This window comes from Dermochelys coriacea, chromosome 21, assembly GCF_009764565.3.
Source record: "Dermochelys coriacea isolate rDerCor1 chromosome 21, rDerCor1.pri.v4, whole genome shotgun sequence".
In the NCBI taxonomy this organism is placed as follows: domain Eukaryota; kingdom Metazoa; phylum Chordata; order Testudines; family Dermochelyidae; genus Dermochelys; species Dermochelys coriacea.
In genome coordinates, this window is record NC_050088.1 from 9,812,901 (window position 1) to 9,833,037 (window position 20,137).

General features: G+C 46.3%; 1 protein-coding gene across 1 annotated transcript; it reads right to left on the reverse strand.

Moving 5' to 3' along the window:
- Positions 1 to 416: 416 nt before the first annotated feature.
- MLN (motilin) lies at positions 417 to 17,378 on the reverse strand. The gene is made up of 7 exons (XM_038379723.2): positions 17,236 to 17,378; positions 16,825 to 16,952; positions 14,326 to 14,645; positions 8,819 to 8,953; positions 6,407 to 6,529; positions 3,378 to 3,486; positions 417 to 517 (listed from the first exon to the last, which is right to left on the reverse strand). The coding sequence occupies exons 4-7, from the start codon at positions 8,933 to 8,935 to the stop codon at positions 513 to 515; spliced, it is 354 nt and encodes a 117-aa protein (XP_038235651.1). The 5' UTR covers positions 8,936 to 8,953; positions 14,326 to 14,645; positions 16,825 to 16,952; positions 17,236 to 17,378; the 3' UTR covers positions 417 to 512.
- Positions 17,379 to 20,137: the final 2,759 nt, after the last annotated feature.

The window sequence follows — 20,137 nt, forward strand, 5'->3', positions numbered from 1 at the left end:
GATCAGACTGGGGAGCAGAGAGTCAAGACTCCAGGATCCTATTCCAAGCTCTTGAAGGCAACATACTCTAGGGATTTGATAAGGGATGGATAGGCAGAACTCAGGGGTTTTGCTGATTGACCTTGGGCAAGTCACTTAACCACCCTCTGCCTCAGTTTCCCCATCTGTAAAACTAGATCAACAATACTTATCCGCATTGGGGTGAATGAGGCCTAATTATTTAGTATGTGCAACGTGCGCTGAGCTCTTCAGACAAAAGGTGCTATTCTATATACCCAGAAAGCATCATGATGTAGAGCCATTTTGATTCTTTCATGCACTTGGAGCTCACCATCTGATTATTAAAGACATTTTAAAGAAACAAGTCATTTATTTAATTCAACTGCACATTTTATTACCTTGCATCCAAATTTTTTTCTTTTGAAGCACTTTACAGAGTTAGTTTTACAGAAGCTTAGACCTGTAGTCCAGCAAGCAGCATCACCCTGCTCTTCTGGGTCTGAGGACATCAGTTAAACTGTAAAGAGAGGAAAGAACAAATTCAGTCCTTCATAAGCTATATATCTATATAAATAAAAAATTTCCAGTCCTTTATAAGCCACACATACACTGCCAAGTCCTTTATTTACAGTTCCCTGTCCTTTATAAGCCTTATACAGTCCTATACAAGACTCATCTATAGTTCCCAGTCCTTTACATACAATTCCCAATCCTTTATAAGCCTTATGTACAATTTTCAGTCCTTTACAGCTTTATGTGCAATACCCACCCTCCTCAACTTCCACTCTCGAAGAAATTATGACAAACTGAAACCAGCACGTGCAATTGGAACCGTAATCCCACAGAACGTGTGGAAGCCCTGTTGCTAGGGTTATTTAAACCTAGACTGGATAAAGCCCCAGAGAATTGACTATAGATCACAATCCCGTACTGTTCTCCAACAGGGCATACATGAATTGACTAAATAACCTACTGTCACAGAATTTTTCTGCCTCTAGTTTTTACATAAAGAGGGCCAGGTTATCAGAAGAGCTCAGGGCTAGGTTTTCAAGTGCTCAGCAACACAATTGCGGCCTGAGTTTCAGAGTTCAGCTGCCATTCAGACACCTAGATAGAGGCCTTTGAAAATCTGGCCTCGATTGCAGGTGCTGAGCTGTTTGGCTAATGTGGCCTAATTTATGGGTGTTGCATTCTGCTGAAAATTTCACCCTAAATCCTGGGGTCCTTAGTTGTTACTCAGCGTTTACTTAGGGCTGGATTGTGCAGTCCTTTTGTATACTGCTCTGCTGAGCTTTTACTCGCATAGTCCCATTGGTTTCAGTGGGGCGACTCGCGTATGTGCACAACAGTGTGAATAAGAGATGCGTGATCTGGCCCTACGTCCTCACTAAGGCAAACCCCATTGACTTCAGGGCTGAACAATTAGCACCTCAATTAGCCCTTAAGTTTCTGTGCACAGCAACATTCCCCCAAATACCTAGAACTTGGTAATACTAAGAGCCTGGTTCTGATTTCTGTCACACCCCTGTAAATTGAGAATATTTGCACTGAAAAGAACAGAAATACATTGATGTGTTATAAAGGTACGATCCAATGCCCATGGAAGACAATGGAAAGTCTCCCTTTGACTTCAGAGGGTGTTGGGACAGAAAACAAAGGCTAAATTGTCGCTCTGCCAGAAGCCCCATGTACAGGACAGCGTTAGGTTGTGCTCTCCAAGCAGTAGAATGGGAAGTAGATTGTGTTTCTTCTTCCTCGGTGGAGGGCGCAGGGGAAGGGAATTTACATGGTGTCAGGCATATGGCTGGTGCAGTGTGTCACAGTTCAGGGCAACTGCACCTGTATTTTCCCCTTGTAGTCCAGCCAGGGCACCCACTCTAGGCTCCCAGCTCCTCAGCTGTCACCTCTCTTGGGTGCAGATGTATTTCTCTCCCCCTCCTGACTGGGTTTTACCAGACTGCACAGTTCCCTGCCTATACTGTGAGTTCCCCAGAAAGTCAGACTGATGAAACAGGTCTAGTTTGCTTCTCCCTGGAGTCTAAAAGGAACATAATTGCCCCCAGGTACAAGCTACCACACAGCCCTTTCTAAGCAAGCACATTTATTCTTAAGATGAAAGCATTACAGAGAAAACACTAAAACACTAAAAGAACCTACACATGTGCTAAGAAGGCTTCCAGAGATCACCCCCCAAGTCCAACAAGAGCTCTGGTAGGAGTCAGCCCTTCCAACCCCACCAAGGGGTTTTTCTTTGGTTACAACTTCAGAACACCTTTTGCTCAGAATAAGAACCCCCATGAATAGATCCTTCCAACCCTTTCCCGGAAGGACTGGGTCGTCCCTGGGACAGAAGGTCGTGTCCGGTTGTTGGATCAGAAAGTAGGCCCACAGTCACTTTAAACTCAGGCTATTTATACAAAAATCCTTTCTTTGTCTGCTGGTCTCTAGAGAATCCAGTCTGAGCCAGCATAGGCGAGCCTTCCCAGCGGGTGGGACCTGTCATGTGATGTTCCAGTTTGAGTGAATTTGCCTCATCACCCACCCCTGTTCTTAGCTACTGGAGGTCTCCCTCAGGGAATTATATACAATCCCTGGCCCACAATGATGCATAATACTTATTACAGTAAGATCCCCCACAGATATGCCATCTCTGACACACAGAGGATGTCCCCAGCATGCTGACACAACTGCACTGATTGCATTTTGGGGTGGAGCCAAAGCTCCACTCGCATATATATGGGGACTGGCAGCCCCATGAAGGCTGCTATCCTTTCTGCATCCGGCACTCCTGGTGTGAGTAGACAGCTCAATGGAGTAAGGGGGGGGTTTAACACCCTCTTTTAGTCCCCTTGGTTGGTGTACAGGATGGGCCACACTCTGGCCTTAAGGGAAGAGAGAAGCAGTCTCAAAAATCCAGTATTTAGGCACCTAACTCCCACTGATTTCTCCTTAGCTATTCAGCGTCCCACCTGGGCTGACCTGCAAAGTGCATTTTGCCCTTAATACCCATTCAGGAGGAGAAGGCAGCTCCTCAGTCTTGCTTTTACGTGGACACATTTTCAAACGGCTGGAGCAATGTGTTTGCAAGGTTGTTCCCTGGCCAAGGAGGAGGGACATGAACACAGGGAGCAGTACCAAGGGTGGCTGCTTGGAAATGGTGGGATGTCACTGTAACAATCGACAGCAGCATCGAGAGACCATCTGGACAATGAGAAGGGAACTTAATGTTCTTAAGCACAAAGTGTATCCATGGTGGGTGGGTGGGGGGGGGGAAATGAGGACTCTGTAAAGGGAGCAAACATGACACAAAAGCCATTCCCAGAATATAAATATCACTCGGGGAAGGAGAGAGGCACAGTTCAAGTTCCTTACAGTACCATTTCGAGCGTCCAGTAGCATCTCAGTTAGCAGTTCCTCCAGGACGTGCTGGTATTTTTCCAGCTGCCTAGCGTCGAGCTGCATTCCAATTTCTCCAGGAGCAGTCAGCTGTGAAGAAAAGCATAGTTAACAAAAAAAGGAAAATGAAGGGGGGAAGACGGATAACCACACCTCCTACTTTATCGATGTTGAAGAACAAGGGATCTTGTGCACAGAATTACATGCTATTGCTTGCTAGAGTTTTCCCCACCAACCCCGTAGCCAGCCACTGAAAGTTGTAGCACTAGGAACAAGCTGGAAGTTCTGTCACATGGAATAAAGCTGGGCTGATCTAGTCTCCTATTTGAGGCTTGATCCTGCACCGTTCAAATCAATGGGAGTTTCCCCATGGACATGAATGGGAAGAGGAACTGCACCCTTAGTATAGTGGACATTGACATGGACTGGGTCTTCACAAGGGATAAATGGCCTTGAGGGCTGTCCTTGAACTCTTTACTCACTCTTGGGTTGCTAGATGTCCCAGAGTTTCAATCCATTGGGTCATCCAGATGTTAGCTTGGAAATGTAGGCTGGATAGGCTACTGGCAATGAACAGCATACTGCCTCTACAATTAGCAGAGGTCTTAAAGGAGAAAGTGATCCTTGAACTTGATAAGCCCCTGTGTTGCAACTCTTTCTCAGGCCAGTTGTTCTATTGACACTGATGCCTGAGTAAGAGTTGTACGAAGAGGCACATTTCTGCATGCAGCTCCTCAGGACAGTTGTTGCTAGGATGTAACAAAAGTGAACAGAGTTGCTCAGGCCACATTTGGGGGTGGTTGTCAGACTCCAGGATGTGCCTGGTATTTAATGTTTAAGACTGAGAATGCTCAGTGTTTAGACACTAATATTAGACAGTTTTGGAAGAGCAGATGTGTTAACTAACTTCCTGGCCAAATTCCAACTCAGCTAGACTTTACATCCTACCCAGGTACATTTCCCATGGATCCACATTCTTTCTCCTTCACCTTTGCCGATGAAGAAGAATAGTGATGTTTCCAACCCAGAAGTGGCTGCACTGACTGGTGGGTGAAACAATTCCTGGGCTGTAATTGAAGAGCCCAATTTTCTATCTTGGGTGACTGAGCAAACGTGCCTCCGAGGGCTCAGATCGGCACGTAGATGCCGAAAAAAACCTTGGACTTTCAGAGAACCTTTGACAAGGTCCCTCACCAAAGGCTCTTAAGCAAACCAAGCAGTCATGGGATAAGAGGGAAAGTTCTCTCCTGTATAACTAACTGGTTTAAAGACAGGAAACAAAGAGTAGGAATAAATGGTCAGTTTTCAGGATGGAGAGAGGTAAATAGAGGGGTACTCCAAGGATCTCTACTGGGACCAGTGCTGTTCAACATAATCATAATGATCTGGAAAAAGGGGTAAGCGAGGTGGTAAAGTTTGCAGATGATACATAATTACTCAAGATACATGCAAACCAGACTGTGAAGAGTTACAAAGGGATTTCACAAAACTGAGTGATTGGGCAACAAAATGGCAGATGAAATTCAGTGTTGATAAATGCAAATTGGAAAACATAATCCCAACTAGACATACAAAATGATGGGTTCTAAATTAGCTGTTACCACTCAAGAAAGATCTTGGAGTCATTGTGGAGAGTTCTCTGAAAACATCTGCTCAATGTGCAGTGACAGTCAAAAAAGTGAACAATGTTAGGGACTATTAGGAAAGGGAAAGATAATAAGACAGTATCATAATGCCCCTATATAAATCAATGGAATGCCCACACCTCGAATACTGCATGCAGTTCTGGTTGCCACATATCTCAAAAGATATATGAGAAATGTAAAAGGTACAGAGAAGGGCAACAAAAATTATTAAGGGTCTGGAACGGCTGCCATATGAAGAGAGATTAATAAGACTGGGACCTTTCATCTTGGAAAAGAGATGGCAAAGGGGGGATATGATAGAAGTCTATAAAAATCATGACTGATGCAGAGAAAGTGAATAAGGAAGTGTTATTTACCACTTCACATAACACAAGAACCGGGGTCACACAATGAAATTAACAGGCAACAGGTTTAAAACAAAACAGAAGGAAGAATTTCTTCACACAATGCACAGTCAACCTGTGGAAATCATTGCCAGGGGATGTTGTGAAGACCAAAAGCATAGCTGGGTTCAGAAAAGAATTAACTAAATTCATGGGGAATAGGTCCATCAATGGCTATTAGCCAAGATGGTCAGGGACGCAACCCCAAACTCTGGGTGTCCCTAAGCGTCTGATTGCCAGATGCTGGGACTGGACGATAAGGGATGGATCACTTGATGATTGCCCTGTTCTCTTCATTCCCTGGGAAGCACCTGGCATTGGCCACTGTCAGAAGACAGAATGCTGGGCTAGATGGCCCAATATGTTCTTATGTTTTAAAATAGGTATTTTTCTGCCCTTGAGTGCTGATTAAAGAGTCCAAGAGTGAAGCTGGTTGGTACCCCCTCTACAAGGTCCTTAGGAATCCTGCAGGTTCAAAGGTGCTGGACAATTCACAGGTGATAACAAGCCTACTTTAGTAAATATCAAGATAAATCCCAAACCAAAAGCCTGAAGCAGACTTGCAAAATCTTGAGCAGCAGTGGTAGATGTTTATTGAGAGGTAAATAAAATATCAGTAGATTTTTCACCATCAGTATACCAGGCAGGGCAAGTAGACTCAAGGGCTGAGCTACTAAACTTTCAAGATAAGTTTGCAAGGCTGAGGTGCACCCTGCACCCATCTTCTGATGTAAACTTGCTCAATGTCTGGGTCCAGTTTATAGGTATTGGGTAGTATCCCTTTAAACAATTCCTGAGCCTGCTAGTGGCACTTACTGTCTTCTATGGCAGAAGCCATCAGAACCTAACAGAGCAGCAATGTACACATATAGGTAGGTCTCATATGTTTGTATCTAGTCAACGAACGTGGTTACTGGACACCCAACTGCACCTGTGTGGTTTCCTCATATACTTAAGGGTCCCCTCCACCATTCCCCTCACCTTGATGATCTCGCCCTCATCCACACCCTCCACATCAGAGAGCTCGGTGACTTCTCTGCCTTCCGATCGCTTCTGCAACATCAGGGATTTCTTTTGCGCTTTGTTCCTCTGTTTCTCCTGGAGCTACACAGCAAGGTACAGTAAAGAACAAACACCAAGGATCAGGAAGGTCACAGAGACAAGGGTTGGGAGGGGCAGAATGGCTGCTTGTTCAATGAAGGGTGAAGCACGTCACTCATGCTATGCGTTATTAATAGGTCATTCTGGGGTGGGTTGTGTTGTCCCTCTATGATATATGCAGTGAAATCCCTCCTCAGCGCAAACCTCAGGAGAGCAGCAACAATTGAGAGGGGTTGAAAGATTTCATACTATGGCTTTGGGAGCCTGCTGGGAGGGTCTTTGCAGTGGTTGCTCAAGGCAGGGTCTGTCTGCTGGAGGTGGGTCCGTAGTGCTGCCCTAACTACTACACTGAATTTTAAAAGGGGTATTTTCAGTGTGAGAGAGGCAGATTTTGGACAAAAAATAAGAGGGACTCCCCTCTCGCCCCAGAGGACCCTTGATTGTGATGAGCACCCCTGGGGGAAGCGAGTTTGTATGGGCTACTGGTGGATGACACATTGCAAAAGTCCACATCAGTATACACTCTATAGGCCAGTGCTGAGACACAATGGGGAAGCTTTCATGGCTGCTTTCTTATTAGTTTGCCTTTTTGTTTAAACTGGATCCACAAACTTCCCCTTGCCCTCTGATAGTGGTGAAGAATGACCATGCTCCACCCAAGAAGTGGCTGCATGGATGCTCAGCAGAGACACCATGGGAGGAATAGGCCATCCCCGCTCATTCCTAGACAGGGTGTGAAATCCTGGCCCCATTGAAGTCAAGGGGAGCATGGCTAATTATTTCAATGGGGCCAGGATTTGACCCATGGTCTCTCCAAGATGAAGCATATCAGTAAGGTGATTGTGGGGTGGGGGATGTGAGAAGCTTGTGTGAAAACAGAGAACATTAGTCTCTAGGGCTGTCAGCCTGGCACCTTTCAGCAACATTAGTTTCACATCAAAAGAAAAGGATTTTCCTCTATGTATGTCCCAGAACTGAAACCTATTTGGCGCATGGTTAATTATTTATTAGAACAAAGAGGCACCACAGAATTATGACGGGAGACTGCAGCTTCTCCATAAAATTGAAGCCATTAGCTCTTTTAGCAATTATAAAAGAAAACCGTTAAAAAATATCCACAGATAAATGTAAATGGGCCTTTTGTTTCCACTATCCTATTTTATGTTCAACTGAATCCTGGCTCTTGCAGTCTAATCCTGAGTCTTTCACTCAAAGTCCTCTGCGGGACTGGTGAATAAAGTGCTTTCCACTCTTTGAGGATCCTATAAACTGCCCTACTGACCACATCCCAGTTCAGCTGTGGGACCTGTCGTGCTATGGGGAGTCTGTTCCAGCTACATTTCCACTAGAGATGGACTTGAGAGAGGTGGTCTGAACTTTTGACCCATTGAGAGCTTTACATCTGTAAAAATTATGTTGGCCCAAGATTCGTCTCCCATTGAAAGCTCCAGCTAAGAAAAGCATTGCTCTTCAGGCAAGCACATAAATGTGTATTTAAAGTTAAGCCCAGGCTTACAAGATTTCCTGAATCAGGGCCCAAGTCAGCACTCTGAGCACGCTTGTAGACAATCACCCTATAAGTACAGTCTTAGGCTGTTGCCTGAAAGATTGGTGGTTTGAACCCTCTTAAGGGATACCAGCTCCACCGCAGCATGACTGAGAATAAACTGAGCCAGTGCCACCGGACTTACCCCACTTTTCCAATGCCATGGGCTTAAAGAAATCATCCCCCTTGTCTTTTCTCATCTGCGCTGTGTGAGGCCTGGCACTGGTGCACTTGAGAATTTAGTGGGTTAGCACACTAGCCCTTCACCTCTGGAAACTGGTCGGCTCAAGGCATAAGAGAAGTGGGTCTGCTGCTCTCAGCCAGACCACTAGTGATGACGAGGGTCATCTGGGTATATTTCATTCAATCAATTCCCTGCACCACAGTGGCCTTGGGCATTACTGCACCTCAGTGCCTCCTGTTCTCTGCCTGTGGCACAAAATAGTTTAGTCTCATGAGGGCTGTGATACTTTGGTCTAATTCTGGTGGTTGGGGTTGGCGTGGAAGTGGCTGGGTTGTGTGTAGTGGCCTCTGCCTGAAAGGTGGTCAGACTAGCTGTGGTGGTCCCTTCTGGCCTTAAACTCTATGAAGCTATGACTGGCAACATCATGAAACCACCCATCAAACCGGCAGTGTCTCTGCTCAGAGGGGATGAACTATGAGCTGTGTGTGGGAAGCATGCACAGGATGTGTCTTTCTGTACGGCTCAGGGCTCCAGCCATTGCAGTATGGTTCTCAGAGATTACCTGCATCCTCTCGATGTCGCTGCGGGTGAAGAAGGCTAGGTAGCCTTCAGTCTGTTCAGCCAGCATGGCCACCACATACACCACAAGCAGAAAAGCCACCACCTTCCTGGAAACCATCACGGAGCTTGAGAAAGCCTGAGCAACACAGGAGAGGGGAAGGTCAGAACATGCCAGCAAGGATGGCTGCCTGCCATGGTGCACAGCAGTTCAACCAACATCAGGAACAAAGAACCAAGCCCAGAAAGGAATAACCCTGAGTTATAGTTCAGACAATTTATCCTTCCTGGGACACAGAGCTTGGGTTTCTTTGGCCTTTATTTCTGATCAACAGCCATAGACTTCATATTTGTTCTCCAAGCTGCTTCTGTCACTGACGTTAGGTGTTGAGTGACAGTTTAACCTCCCCTTGAGGGCCTGACCTCCAGCCAATGGCCCAATCCTAAGAATGATAAACATCCCACAATTGCAACTCTCACTTCCCTACAGGATTTACCTCCACATGGTCTACACCCAGTGAACCATACGATTTGGCAACTGGGGATGGGAGGCAAAGTGCTCTCAGCAAGCCCTTGGGTAAAGATACCTGGGCTTGCTTGCACCTGCTTTGCACAGCACAGAGCTGGGAAACGCCACTGGCTGGGAAGCATTTCTCAGTCCGTACAAAAGAAAACTGCTTTGGAGGCTGAACATTTTCGTTTAGATTTTGCACATGGGAGCGCTCTCCTGGCAGACCTCATGCTGCCGAAAAGTGATCTGGAAGGAAGGTTTTCCCCCAGCTCCCTGGAATTCTGCGTTGCTGAACAAAACAAATGTCGAAAGGTTCAGGCTGAGATTTCCAAAAGTGACTGGTGATTCTGGGTGCCCAACTTGAGATACCTTAAAAGGGGCCTATTTCCAGAGGGCAGATGCTCAGCATTGCCTGCATATTAGGCCCCTTAATGCTGGGCAGTGGGTACCCAAAATCACCAGTTGCTTTTGAAAATCTTGGCCTAAAAATGTATGGAGCAACTGCAGGCTGAGGAGGGCCTGGTCTGACTTGCACTGAGAGGGGAAGTGTACATTTGTGCGTCTCTAGTTAGAATGATGCCCTGGCTATAAGGCGCACATATCCATTGAGTTCCCCACTTTGAAATGTCTAGAATGTCTTCCCTTTGGCAAGCAGAGTTTGGAACTGTGCCAGCTTTTGACAGGCTGGTTTGACTACTGCATCATCCTAAAACACACGAATGCCCTCTGAACCTGCAGCAGCTGTGACTGACAGCCGCCTCGTCTTCTTCCTAGAAGGGTCATCTAAGCTGATTGGACTTCCAGACTCCCGCCTCTAGAATGCAACGGTTTTAGGCTTTGAGTCAGCAAGGGACCGACAGGTTCATTGGACCATTGACTTCGCTGGGACTCCTTGCCTGCGTAAGACCCTTGCTGGATTGGGGCCTGACTCAACAAAGACGCAGCTTCATTTTCTAATCACGAGCCAGAGGAAGGGCCACCTCCAAGCACCTCTGTGCAGTTCAAGCCATGAGCCTCTCGACTCCCAGCCTAACTTCTAGCAGCCTGGAAGATGAACACAGAAGAGGATGGGAGGCAGGGGAAATCAGATCCAGAGGGGAAATCCTGCCTTTATGCAGAGAAAGGGAAGGTTTCATGCAGCCCTGCCTAGAACTCCGCCAACAGACTCTGGCTTAAGTGCATGCTTCCATGAAGCAGGTTCTTATGTAATACCAGTTGTTTGCACTTTAAATTGTATACACAGCACTTGATGAATGCTTGGGTTTTGCTAGCTGGATAATTAATAATGAATAAACAGGTTTAATATAATGCTTTGTGTTCCTGACCTAGCATGTTGCCTCCAAAGATCTCCAAGTGCTCTACTGCATTATCCCCATCTTACAATTGGGGAAAATGAGTCACGGAGAGGCAAAGTAACTTGCCCCCAGTTACTGAGTCAATGGCAGAGCTGGAAACAGAATTAAGGGGTCATGCTTTAGGGAGTGGGGTCTAGTGGTCAGAGCAGAGTACAGATCCCATGCTTTAACTCTGTCCCTGAGCTGAAAATACAACCAAGGAGTCCTTATTAACAGGACCCCTCTCTAAGCATTAGACACTGCCAGTTCTCATGGGTGTGTTCCTGGGCAGTAACTTCTTACATTTAAACTACAGTCTTATGGAACGTTAAATACCTATTCAGTTCTGCCAACACTACACCTCCATTACAGTGTTTATGAAATCCAGACTTGCCCAGGGGAAAACGCTTCAAGCTACCACACTGAGCTTCCATAGTGAGGGAAGTGTCCTGATTTGGCAGCTTCAGTATAACTGTTTTATTATAATTATTTTTATTTTCTCTCAATAAACTTTGGGGGAGACGGGAGATCAAGCCAGCATGCTAGTGTCTCTAATCCCATAAGAGACCTATAAGACAGTATGGGCAACTCCCACAGGTGGGCTGAGCCCCTTAATAAATTTTGCTAGGTCATACAGAGCTGCAGACATCATTTGCCACCCGAGCTCTACAGGAAACCAGTTTAAAGGGATTTAAAAACCAGTTTCCAACCTGATTTAGCAGCAATTTCACATCAGAGGGAGGATTTATGTAAATATTAAATCTCCTTTTTAAATATTAAAACGTTCTCCCTTGAACACATTTAATGAAGTCTGGTCCCACTACGTAACTGCTTTACCCAATTTTATCCTGATCCTTAATTATTTTTAAAAAGCTTTTGGTTGAAGCATTATTAAAGGGACACTGTCAGGTCAAATCTGGCCCCAGAATTAGATTTCATGTAAATATAAACTTGTACAGACGAACAAACATTCCATTCCACAGCATTTGCCACCCGATCATTTTGGCATTGTGCTAGCACAGGAAAGCCAAGGAAGAGCCATCTCAGATGCCACTGAATAAAAAACACTAGGACTTATTTCAGAGTTATGCATCAGATCACAGTCTGTGCTGGTCTTGGGTCTGCTTCTCCATTGTCCTGCACTAAGTGTTGTCATTTACACTGTGCAAAATGCTACCAAAACAGAATGATAGGGCCAGATTCTAAGGTGGTGTAAACTGGCATCGCTCCATTGACATCAATGGAGCTCTGTTGATGTACACCAGCAAAAGATCTGACCCAGTAGTGGATTACCCCCATAATGCATTCACTTTGCACAGGTGCACATGACTTTACGAGGTTTGGGGCAACAGAGACTCGCCTCGCCTCGCCTCGCCCCGCCCCGCCCCGCCCCGCCCCCCCCCACTGCAACAGGGGCCAGTCCAAGCTGCTAAAAACTCACACAACAGACAATTCTGTAATATCCTGCCCACATGGTGAGGTTTCTTCCTGACCCTAGGCAGTTAGTGGCTGGCTTATCAGACCTACTGATTGCATTGGGGGATTCTGCTGTAAAATCAGTTGCACCATATGACCCAGTGACGTGCAGCGATTGCTTGGCTGTACTGATCAAAAGGGGATTGCCTAGGTCTTTCCTTAAAACAGGATTCTACCATGCTTATGTCCTGATGCACATTCTCTCTCAATAGGATCATTCTTTTGTGTCTTCATTTATTCCGTAACATCAATAAACTACTGTCCCCCCGCAACAAATACCCCAGTCACCTCCTTCATCTCCCACTTACTAGCCCTTTGTGAAGCTGTTCTCTCTCTGTTCCTGGAGAAAAGCTCCTGTTTTTTACCTTATCCATCCAGCCAGTCACTGAACACCCCTTCCTTACTTTATAAACAGGACACGTCTTTCATATTTTAAGACTCCAGCTCAGCGTCTCCCCAGGCAAATCTATAGCTTGCTGTTCGTTACTTTCACAGGTAGCATTTGAAAGAGAAAGTGCCAAGAGGTAAGATTCCAGGGTGGGCATCAGTACAACATGGTATTCTGGGTACTTTGGGCCAGATTCTACATTTGCCCTGCACCTTGCATTGGCATTTCCGGTAAAATGCCGCCATTCTGATCTGGGACCTTTGGTCTAAATGACTACAACTCACAACACAATGAGCAGTCAAGCCCTTTATTCCCTGAGCATTGGGGTTCAGGATCAGTGAGGGACATCAAAAGGTTAATTTAGGAAGAAGTTGCATCTGCTCCATCTCTTGTGTTCAGGGCATCTCCTGGAGTGCTCTATTCCCATACGGCTCCCTGAGTCTCTGCCACATATTCCATTGTCTGATGGGTCTAACAGACAGGGAATGAGAAGGGAGTCAATTTAATCAATGCTCATACAGAGAGGGAAGTGCAGAAAGCACCTTCCGCCTGGATTAAACAGTGATGTTGATCCCTCTTATTAGGCTTGAAGCATCTCTCCTGTTTAAAAGTATCTGTAGAGCTGCAATCAACTAACTCTTGCCATGGCAACTCTGCAGGTAGCAGGGTAGGCTGGATTGGCCCTTCCTATCTCTGAGAGTTCAGTGGGATGTATCTGGATGGAGACTGAGAGTAGCAGCAGCAGCAGCCTCATTAGCAACAAGAAATTAAACTTCGTGGAAAAATGGATGAAAGATCCCTGAATTGGAGAGAAATCAGAGCGGAGAAGAGCTTAGATATCATGATAATGGGCATTACCAGAAGGGTGCGGGGGGGGGGAACTAAGAGAGAGAGGAATTGTTGGAGGGTAAATAATGTTAAAAGAAGGAAGAGAGGAAAGAGACAAGGGGACAAGGCACAATAATAACAAGAGCCCCAAAATGGAAAGTATCTTCCACCCGAGGAGCTCAACGTTCTTTAAAATCTCCAGGGTGAAATTCACTGCAAGAGATCTATGCCCCATTAAAGCCCTGCTTATAATAGAATATCAGTCTTGTGCAGGATCTCTGCACAGGGATGAATTTCACCTAACTGTGAACTAAATCTCCTCCCCCCTCCCCCCTGAATGAAGTGGGTAAATATTATCATCCCATTTTACAGAGAGGGATGTGAGGCATGGAGACCCCACGGTCCACAAAAGAAGCTGGAGAACTCAGGAGTCCTGAGTCCCAGTCCACAGCTCTAGCATCGGGACATCCCCAGATGGGAAGAGGTTGTTTCTCTTATTCATGATATACAGTTCAAGGTTCATATAAGGGAACCAGGAATAATCATTAGAACCGGGGAGAGAAATTTAAATGGAACCATATTCCTCTGGAATATCCAGCTCTGCCAAAATCAAAAAAGCCTGATTTTGTCAGAATGTTGTTTTAGAAGAAAACCAGAGGGAAAAAATAGTTCTGGCAACATTGAAATGTCCTGTTTTGATGTAACCATAATGAAACTTTTTGGTTTGATTTAAAAAAACCTGTGTTCAATCATGTCTAAATCTTTTTTTTTTCTTTTTTTCAGAATCTTCCTTCACAGAGAAGTCAGAAAGGTTTGGTTTTCTGCTCCTGTTTGGAAAGGACCTAGACTTTGAAATCTCAACATCTTTCATGAAATGGAACTTTTGTCCTCTGCTGACCCTGTCTCAAACCGTTGAGCATTGACTGTCCATTGCAGAATTATCACAAGCAGAAATGAAGACACTCATCACTTACCTAGAGAGTGCAGCAGTCTCTCCTTGGCAGTCAGGGCTTTCTGGTTTCTCCTGTGTGCTCCTGCTTGATCTCTTAGCCCTATATAGGTCCACCACAAGCTCCCAGTTGCATCATCAATAATTAGTGGTGCCCTTGGCTCCCAGAAGCGGTCACTGGATACTTGGGGTGCATAGAAACAGCTTTGTTGCACCGGCAGCAACTTCTTCTGCAAGGAATTTTTGTAAAGAGTTCCCAGTTTCCAAGGAAGATCACAGCCCGCCCCAACCAGTGGTGGTCCTCAGAATGCTTGTGTGAGGTCATCACAAATCAAATCCTGGCCCCTTGGAAGACAACAGCAAAGGTTTCATTCTCACTAGAAGATTTGGCTCTATGGAAACACTGTGGGTCAAATTCAGAGCCGACCTATATCTCATGCCAGAGAGGAAGGAGGATCTTGTGGTTATGGCAATGGATTTGGACTCAGGATATCTGGGTTATATACCAGGCTCTGCCACAGACTCCTTGTGTGACCATGGCAAAGTCACTTAATCTCTGTGTGTCTCAGTTTCCCCATCTGCAAAACAGGGGTAATGAATAAGGCTATGTTTTAGTCATGGGTATTTTTACTAAAAGTCACGGACAGGTCACAGGCAATAAACAAAAAGTCAAGGCCCCATGTCAAGGACCTTTCCATGACTTTTACTAAAAATATCTGTGACTAAATCTTCCCTGCTGAGAGGAGGGTGCTCCTGAAGATTGCTGCTGGGGGTGGGCAGCGTGGGCATCACACTTCTGCTGGGGGGGGGAGGAGGGCAACCCAGAGCCCCTCTGTAGCTGCGGGTGGCCCAGGGTCCCCTGCCACTGGGTTGGGGGAGGGTGGCTCATGGCTCCGCTGCCTCGCCGGGCAGGGGAAAGCCCGGAGCCCCCCAGACGCTGCTGTTTGTCTGGGCTGGGGGCGGCCCATGGCCCTGCCGCTGCTCTGGGCGGGGGACAGCCCGGGGCCCCACCGCCACCGGACTAGGTGGGGAATGGCCTGGGGCCCCGCCGCCACTGGTCTGTGCGGGGCGTGGCCTGGGCCCCTGCTGCCGCCATGGGTCTGGGTGGGGGATGGCTCACGGCCCTGCCGCTGCTGGTCCGGGTGGGGGCGGCCCGTGGCCTCGCCACTGATGATGCAGGCGGGGGCAGCCCGGGGACACCCAACCACAGCCGCTGCTGGTCTGGGGGTGGCCTGGGGCCCTGCTGCCGCCGCTGCTGATCCTGGACCACTGCTCCAAGGCAGCGCCAGGGACCAGCAGCCTGCGGCTGTCAGAGCAGCAGCCGGTGAGGCTGGCCCCTGGGATTCCCCAGCTGCTGGGGTATTCCTGGGGTCAGCCCCACCGGCGTGCAAAATTCACGGAGGTCACGGAAAGTCACGGAAGCCATGACCTCCGTGAATGATTCGCAGCCTTAGTAATGAACCTTCCTTTCTCCCACCCTTTGCTTGTCTGGTCCATTTAAAGTGTGATCTCTTCGGGTCAGGGGCTGTCTCTTACTGTGTGTCCATATAGCACCTAGCACAATAAAGTCTGGATCTTGACTGGGGGGGGCTGTAAATGCAACCAAAATGCCAACAAATAATAACAATGATGCCACTGAAATAAATGTAAGTCAGGATAAAATGTAACCTATGATATTACAATTGCATGGATTTAAAGTAAGGATTGACCTAGAAGAATGTAGAGCCGAATATTAAAATAATAAATAATGTTTTACATATTTAATCTATCACCATTCATCCCAGAGCACTTTACGGATAACTTGAGCCTTTTAAAGTAGTCTAGGAGGTTTAGCTATCTATTTGTATGGTTCCTAGTCCAATAATATCTGAGCACTTGCCATTCTGTAATACATTTAACCTCTCAACCTTCCTATGTGGTAGGGCAGGGCTATTATCCCATTTTACAGTTGGGGAAACTGACGCAGAGACTAAAAGTAACTTGCCCAAGGTCACACAGGAAGTCTGTGGCAGGGCAGGGACCAGAACACAGCTCTCCCAAGCCTTGGTTAGTGCCCTAATTACTGGTCATCCATCCTCTCTAGACACCATTAGACACATATGCTCAGAATCTGTCACGCTGCCCCTTGTGTTGAAATTTATACCTGTGCAAAGAGGGTGCAAAGTGAGAGTAAAATGCTACCGGTAGCATTTTATGCTCACTGTGCACTGGTATAAATGATGACAGGATGCAGAGCACCAGAGAATCAAGCCAGTCAATCGCCTGGACAGCTTAGAAAATCCTAACCAAGGCTCGTTTCACCCATCACTGAAATGCAGCTGCATCTAGGGGAAAAAAAAGAGTCAGCTCCTTAAGGGCCTGATCCCAAACCCACTGAGGTCATAAAAAGATTCCCATGGACATTGGCTCAGTCCTCAATGGCACATTGCAAAGCCATGCAATTTAGGATAGGGTCTGAAGAATATCTTGCCCCGCAGGACGGCAGGGGAATATTTCGGAAGGAAGCCGCCCACTAGCCACTGACCATCTGACATCAACCCTATAATGAAACCCTCCAGCTCTCCTGACGATTCCATAGGAATTGAAGTGATGGCAAGAGGTCAGGACCTCAGCTTCACATCTCCTCTGACTGCTGGCAGCTTACAAGGAAACCTGAAAATAAACGAGTGAGAAACAAAAGGACAAACAAGTTAGCCAATGTATTAAATTCTGCTCTGCTTAATGGCTTTCTAGGGTGCTACATCTGTTGTTTGAAGCAGCATTCCTGCCTCTCTGACTGAGTGCTGAGCACTTGCAATATTTGCCAGGTACAAGCTGTGTGTGTGAGAGAGAGAGCGCGCGGGGGAGCTGCGAAACAAGTGAATTAAAATGTTTTTCCTCTTCTGTTCTGCATTACAGCAGGTCAATACAATGTGTACAAACTTTGGAACCTCACCTGGGTTTTACAATAGGTCCCCCGCTGTCATCTCAGTCAATAACTTTCCATTTGTCCAAAACACTCCTTAAAAAATGTGCCAGTAGTTAAGATGCTTCCAAGATCCCTCTGTATTTATTACGGCTTATCACAGGGCCAGCAATATGGGTGCAGCTGTAAAACTTCAAGAGAGATCAAATAAATAGCTTTGCTCCCAGGGACCAAGTGTGCGTTGAGGGCAAGGGGAGGGGGTGCAAATGCTCATTAGCTTTTCTTCTCTAAAGAACTTGTGAAAACCCATTTGACACCAGCTTTCATTTTAAATTGAATTTTCAATTTTTGTATGGCTATGATGGATGCGGCTGATGAGAGGGCAAAGGGAGTTGGGAAGCAGCAAAAGAAAGGTCCCTCTTTCCAAGTGCCAAACTCTCCACCCCTTTTACCAGGGCAATGTGGCTGCTTGTCAGATCTCCAGTCCATCAGCAGTGAGATTTCCCACTGCAAAGGAACAACCTTGAAAATAGAAGGGAAGACCGTAGAATTAATCAGATTTGCATTAACTGGGTACTACAGGTCAGGTTATCAGCTATAGGGCGGTGTCCCCATTTACCTATGTGACAAGGTATGTCTCCTCTGAAATCACAGGCATGACTGCTGCTCAGGTAGATACACCTGTGCTAGCTTTAAGCTAGTTAGCATGGCAAAAAATAGCAATGAAGCCATGGAGAGACAAGCTTCAGCACAGGCTATATAAACCCTCCTGCAACCCCGGGCACATATACAGAATTTACAAGTTACGGGCCAAAATCCACAACTAGTGTAAATCAGTGTAGCTCTTTTGACTTCAATGTAACCATTACCTAGATTGCAAGCTCTTTGGGACAGGGACTGTTTTTTTTGTTCGATGTTTGTACAGCACCTAGAACAATAGAGTCCTGGTCCATGACTGCAGCCCCCAGCTGAGGAGCTGCTCTACAATGTCCTACAGGAGAAGTGTGACCAAAAATAAAATACCCAACCCAGTCTCTGGCCTGCAACGGCTCACAAGCTTCAGTTCCTCTAAAGTATCTTCCTTTTAAGGAAAGTATGTGCAAAACTGGCTTTGTAGTTGAAATAGGCTAAACATTCACCATAATGTGGGGTAATTTTAGAAGAAAACAGGCAGTGACTGTAACCCCCCTGGAAATGTATTTCAATTGCAATGTCAAGGAATAATGGCAAAGCTAATTCCCCAAATCTTCTGCACTGAACTCTCGACTCAAAGACCTGTACTCTCCTCCCTCCCCTGTTTGTCTTGTGCTTGGAGTGTTGTGGCAAAAGGGTTGCATAAAACCAGGGCATAAGAAGCTGACAGAGTTTAAATTTCTCCTCTAGGGTAAGGCAGTGAGCCCAGCTGCCCTCAGTGGTGTGTGAATGTACAGTGACTGGACAACCTCAATCTGCCAATGATATTTGTATGGGTTTTCCTGGAACCCCCCAGACAGGCAGATGATCTGTACCAAGATTTAAGCACCTTAAAGTTGCCCAAAGTGAGTCTGTTAAGTACGTCTTTGGATACCTAAATGGGCAGTGTGATTTTCAAAGAGCTGCACATGCTGCAGCTCCCATTACCTTCAGTAGGAACTCGGAACTTTTGGGCAGGTAATTTGGATGGAGGGGGCTTAATTTGAGACACCCAGGTTTGAAAGTCTTAGTCTGATAGCATTAGACCAGGGGTTCTCAAACTTCATTGCACTGTGACCCCCTTCTGACAACAAAAAATACTGCATGACCCCAGGAAGGGGAACAAAGCCTGAGCCTGTCCAAGCCCTGCTGCCCTAGGCAAGGGCGCCAAAGCTGAAGCTCAAGAGCTTCAGCCCCAGGCAGCAGGTGGGGGGAAGGAGGGCCAGTTGGTGGGGCTCAGGCTTCAGCTTTGGCCCCGGGCCCCAGCAAGCCTAACACCAGCCCTGGTGACCTCATTAAAAAAGGGTCCCGACCCACGCTGTGGTCCTGAACCCCAGTTTGGGAACCACTGCATTAGACAAATCACGCTCCCGGTTTTTCTGCACTCTCCGGGCTGTTACATGGATGCATTACCAAGCAGGCACTGTTGTCTACGAGTGCTGAGCCTTACTAATGAATAAAACGCCTATGGGAAATTTTAATACATTTTCCTTAATATTAAAGCTATATAAATATTTGAAATTCATGGGCTTAGAACACATGCTAATTTGTGGCATAAATATTTCAAAGGCACAGACAAACTCCTGGCCTCATCCCCTCCAAGTATACTGGTTAAATTTCTCCTGACTACTCAGGCAGTGTAATTCATGTTAATTCACTGGTGCCTAGCAGGGGATGGGAGAGAGAATCAATAGCAAGATTTAACTCCTGCTGATTTCAGATATCACTTCACACTCCTGCTTGTAGCAGCAAATACTGATGCCATAGATTAATGTGGAGTTTATCTGTTGTTGTTTCTCTCTCCCCACAGTGTCTGCCAGGTTTATGTACCAAATCCAGAGCACCAAGGGCCTAATTACTGGGAGTCTTCCCATTGACTGCAGTGAGCTCTGGATCAGGCTCCCACATCAGCTGCATCCAAGCTATGAATGGGTGTCAAAGGAAGCAGTGGGAATAATTTTGAATGAGCTATCATCTCAGTACCTGGTGGTGGAAAGATCCATTTTAAAGCTAGCAATCCCAGCTTTAGCTTAATGCAGAAATCCGTTTAACTCTTACAGCACTGATATTTCCAAATGACTACAAACCCTAGAACTAGCTCTTCAGCTGGTATAAATCAGCAACTGGTTTTGATGGAGTTACACTGATTTTGACCAGCTGAGATCTGGTTAATTATTTAAGTGGCATGAACATAAAACTGAGAGTCAGGAACCTTCCCTTCTACAACTCACTCCCTTCTGCTGTTTTCAGGAAAAATCAG

Coding starts and splice junctions, on each gene's coding strand:
- MLN (XM_038379723.2), bottom strand. CDS start 8,935: ATGGTTTCCAGGAAGGTGGTGGCTTTTCTGCTTGTGGTGTATGTGGTG. Junction 6,530..8,818: donor GCGACATCGAGAGGATGCAG/GTAATCTCTGAG, acceptor CTTGCTGTGTAG/CTCCAGGAGAAACAGAGGAA. Junction 3,487..6,406: donor ATGAGGGCGAGATCATCAAG/GTGAGGGGAATG, acceptor TTTTCTTCACAG/CTGACTGCTCCTGGAGAAAT.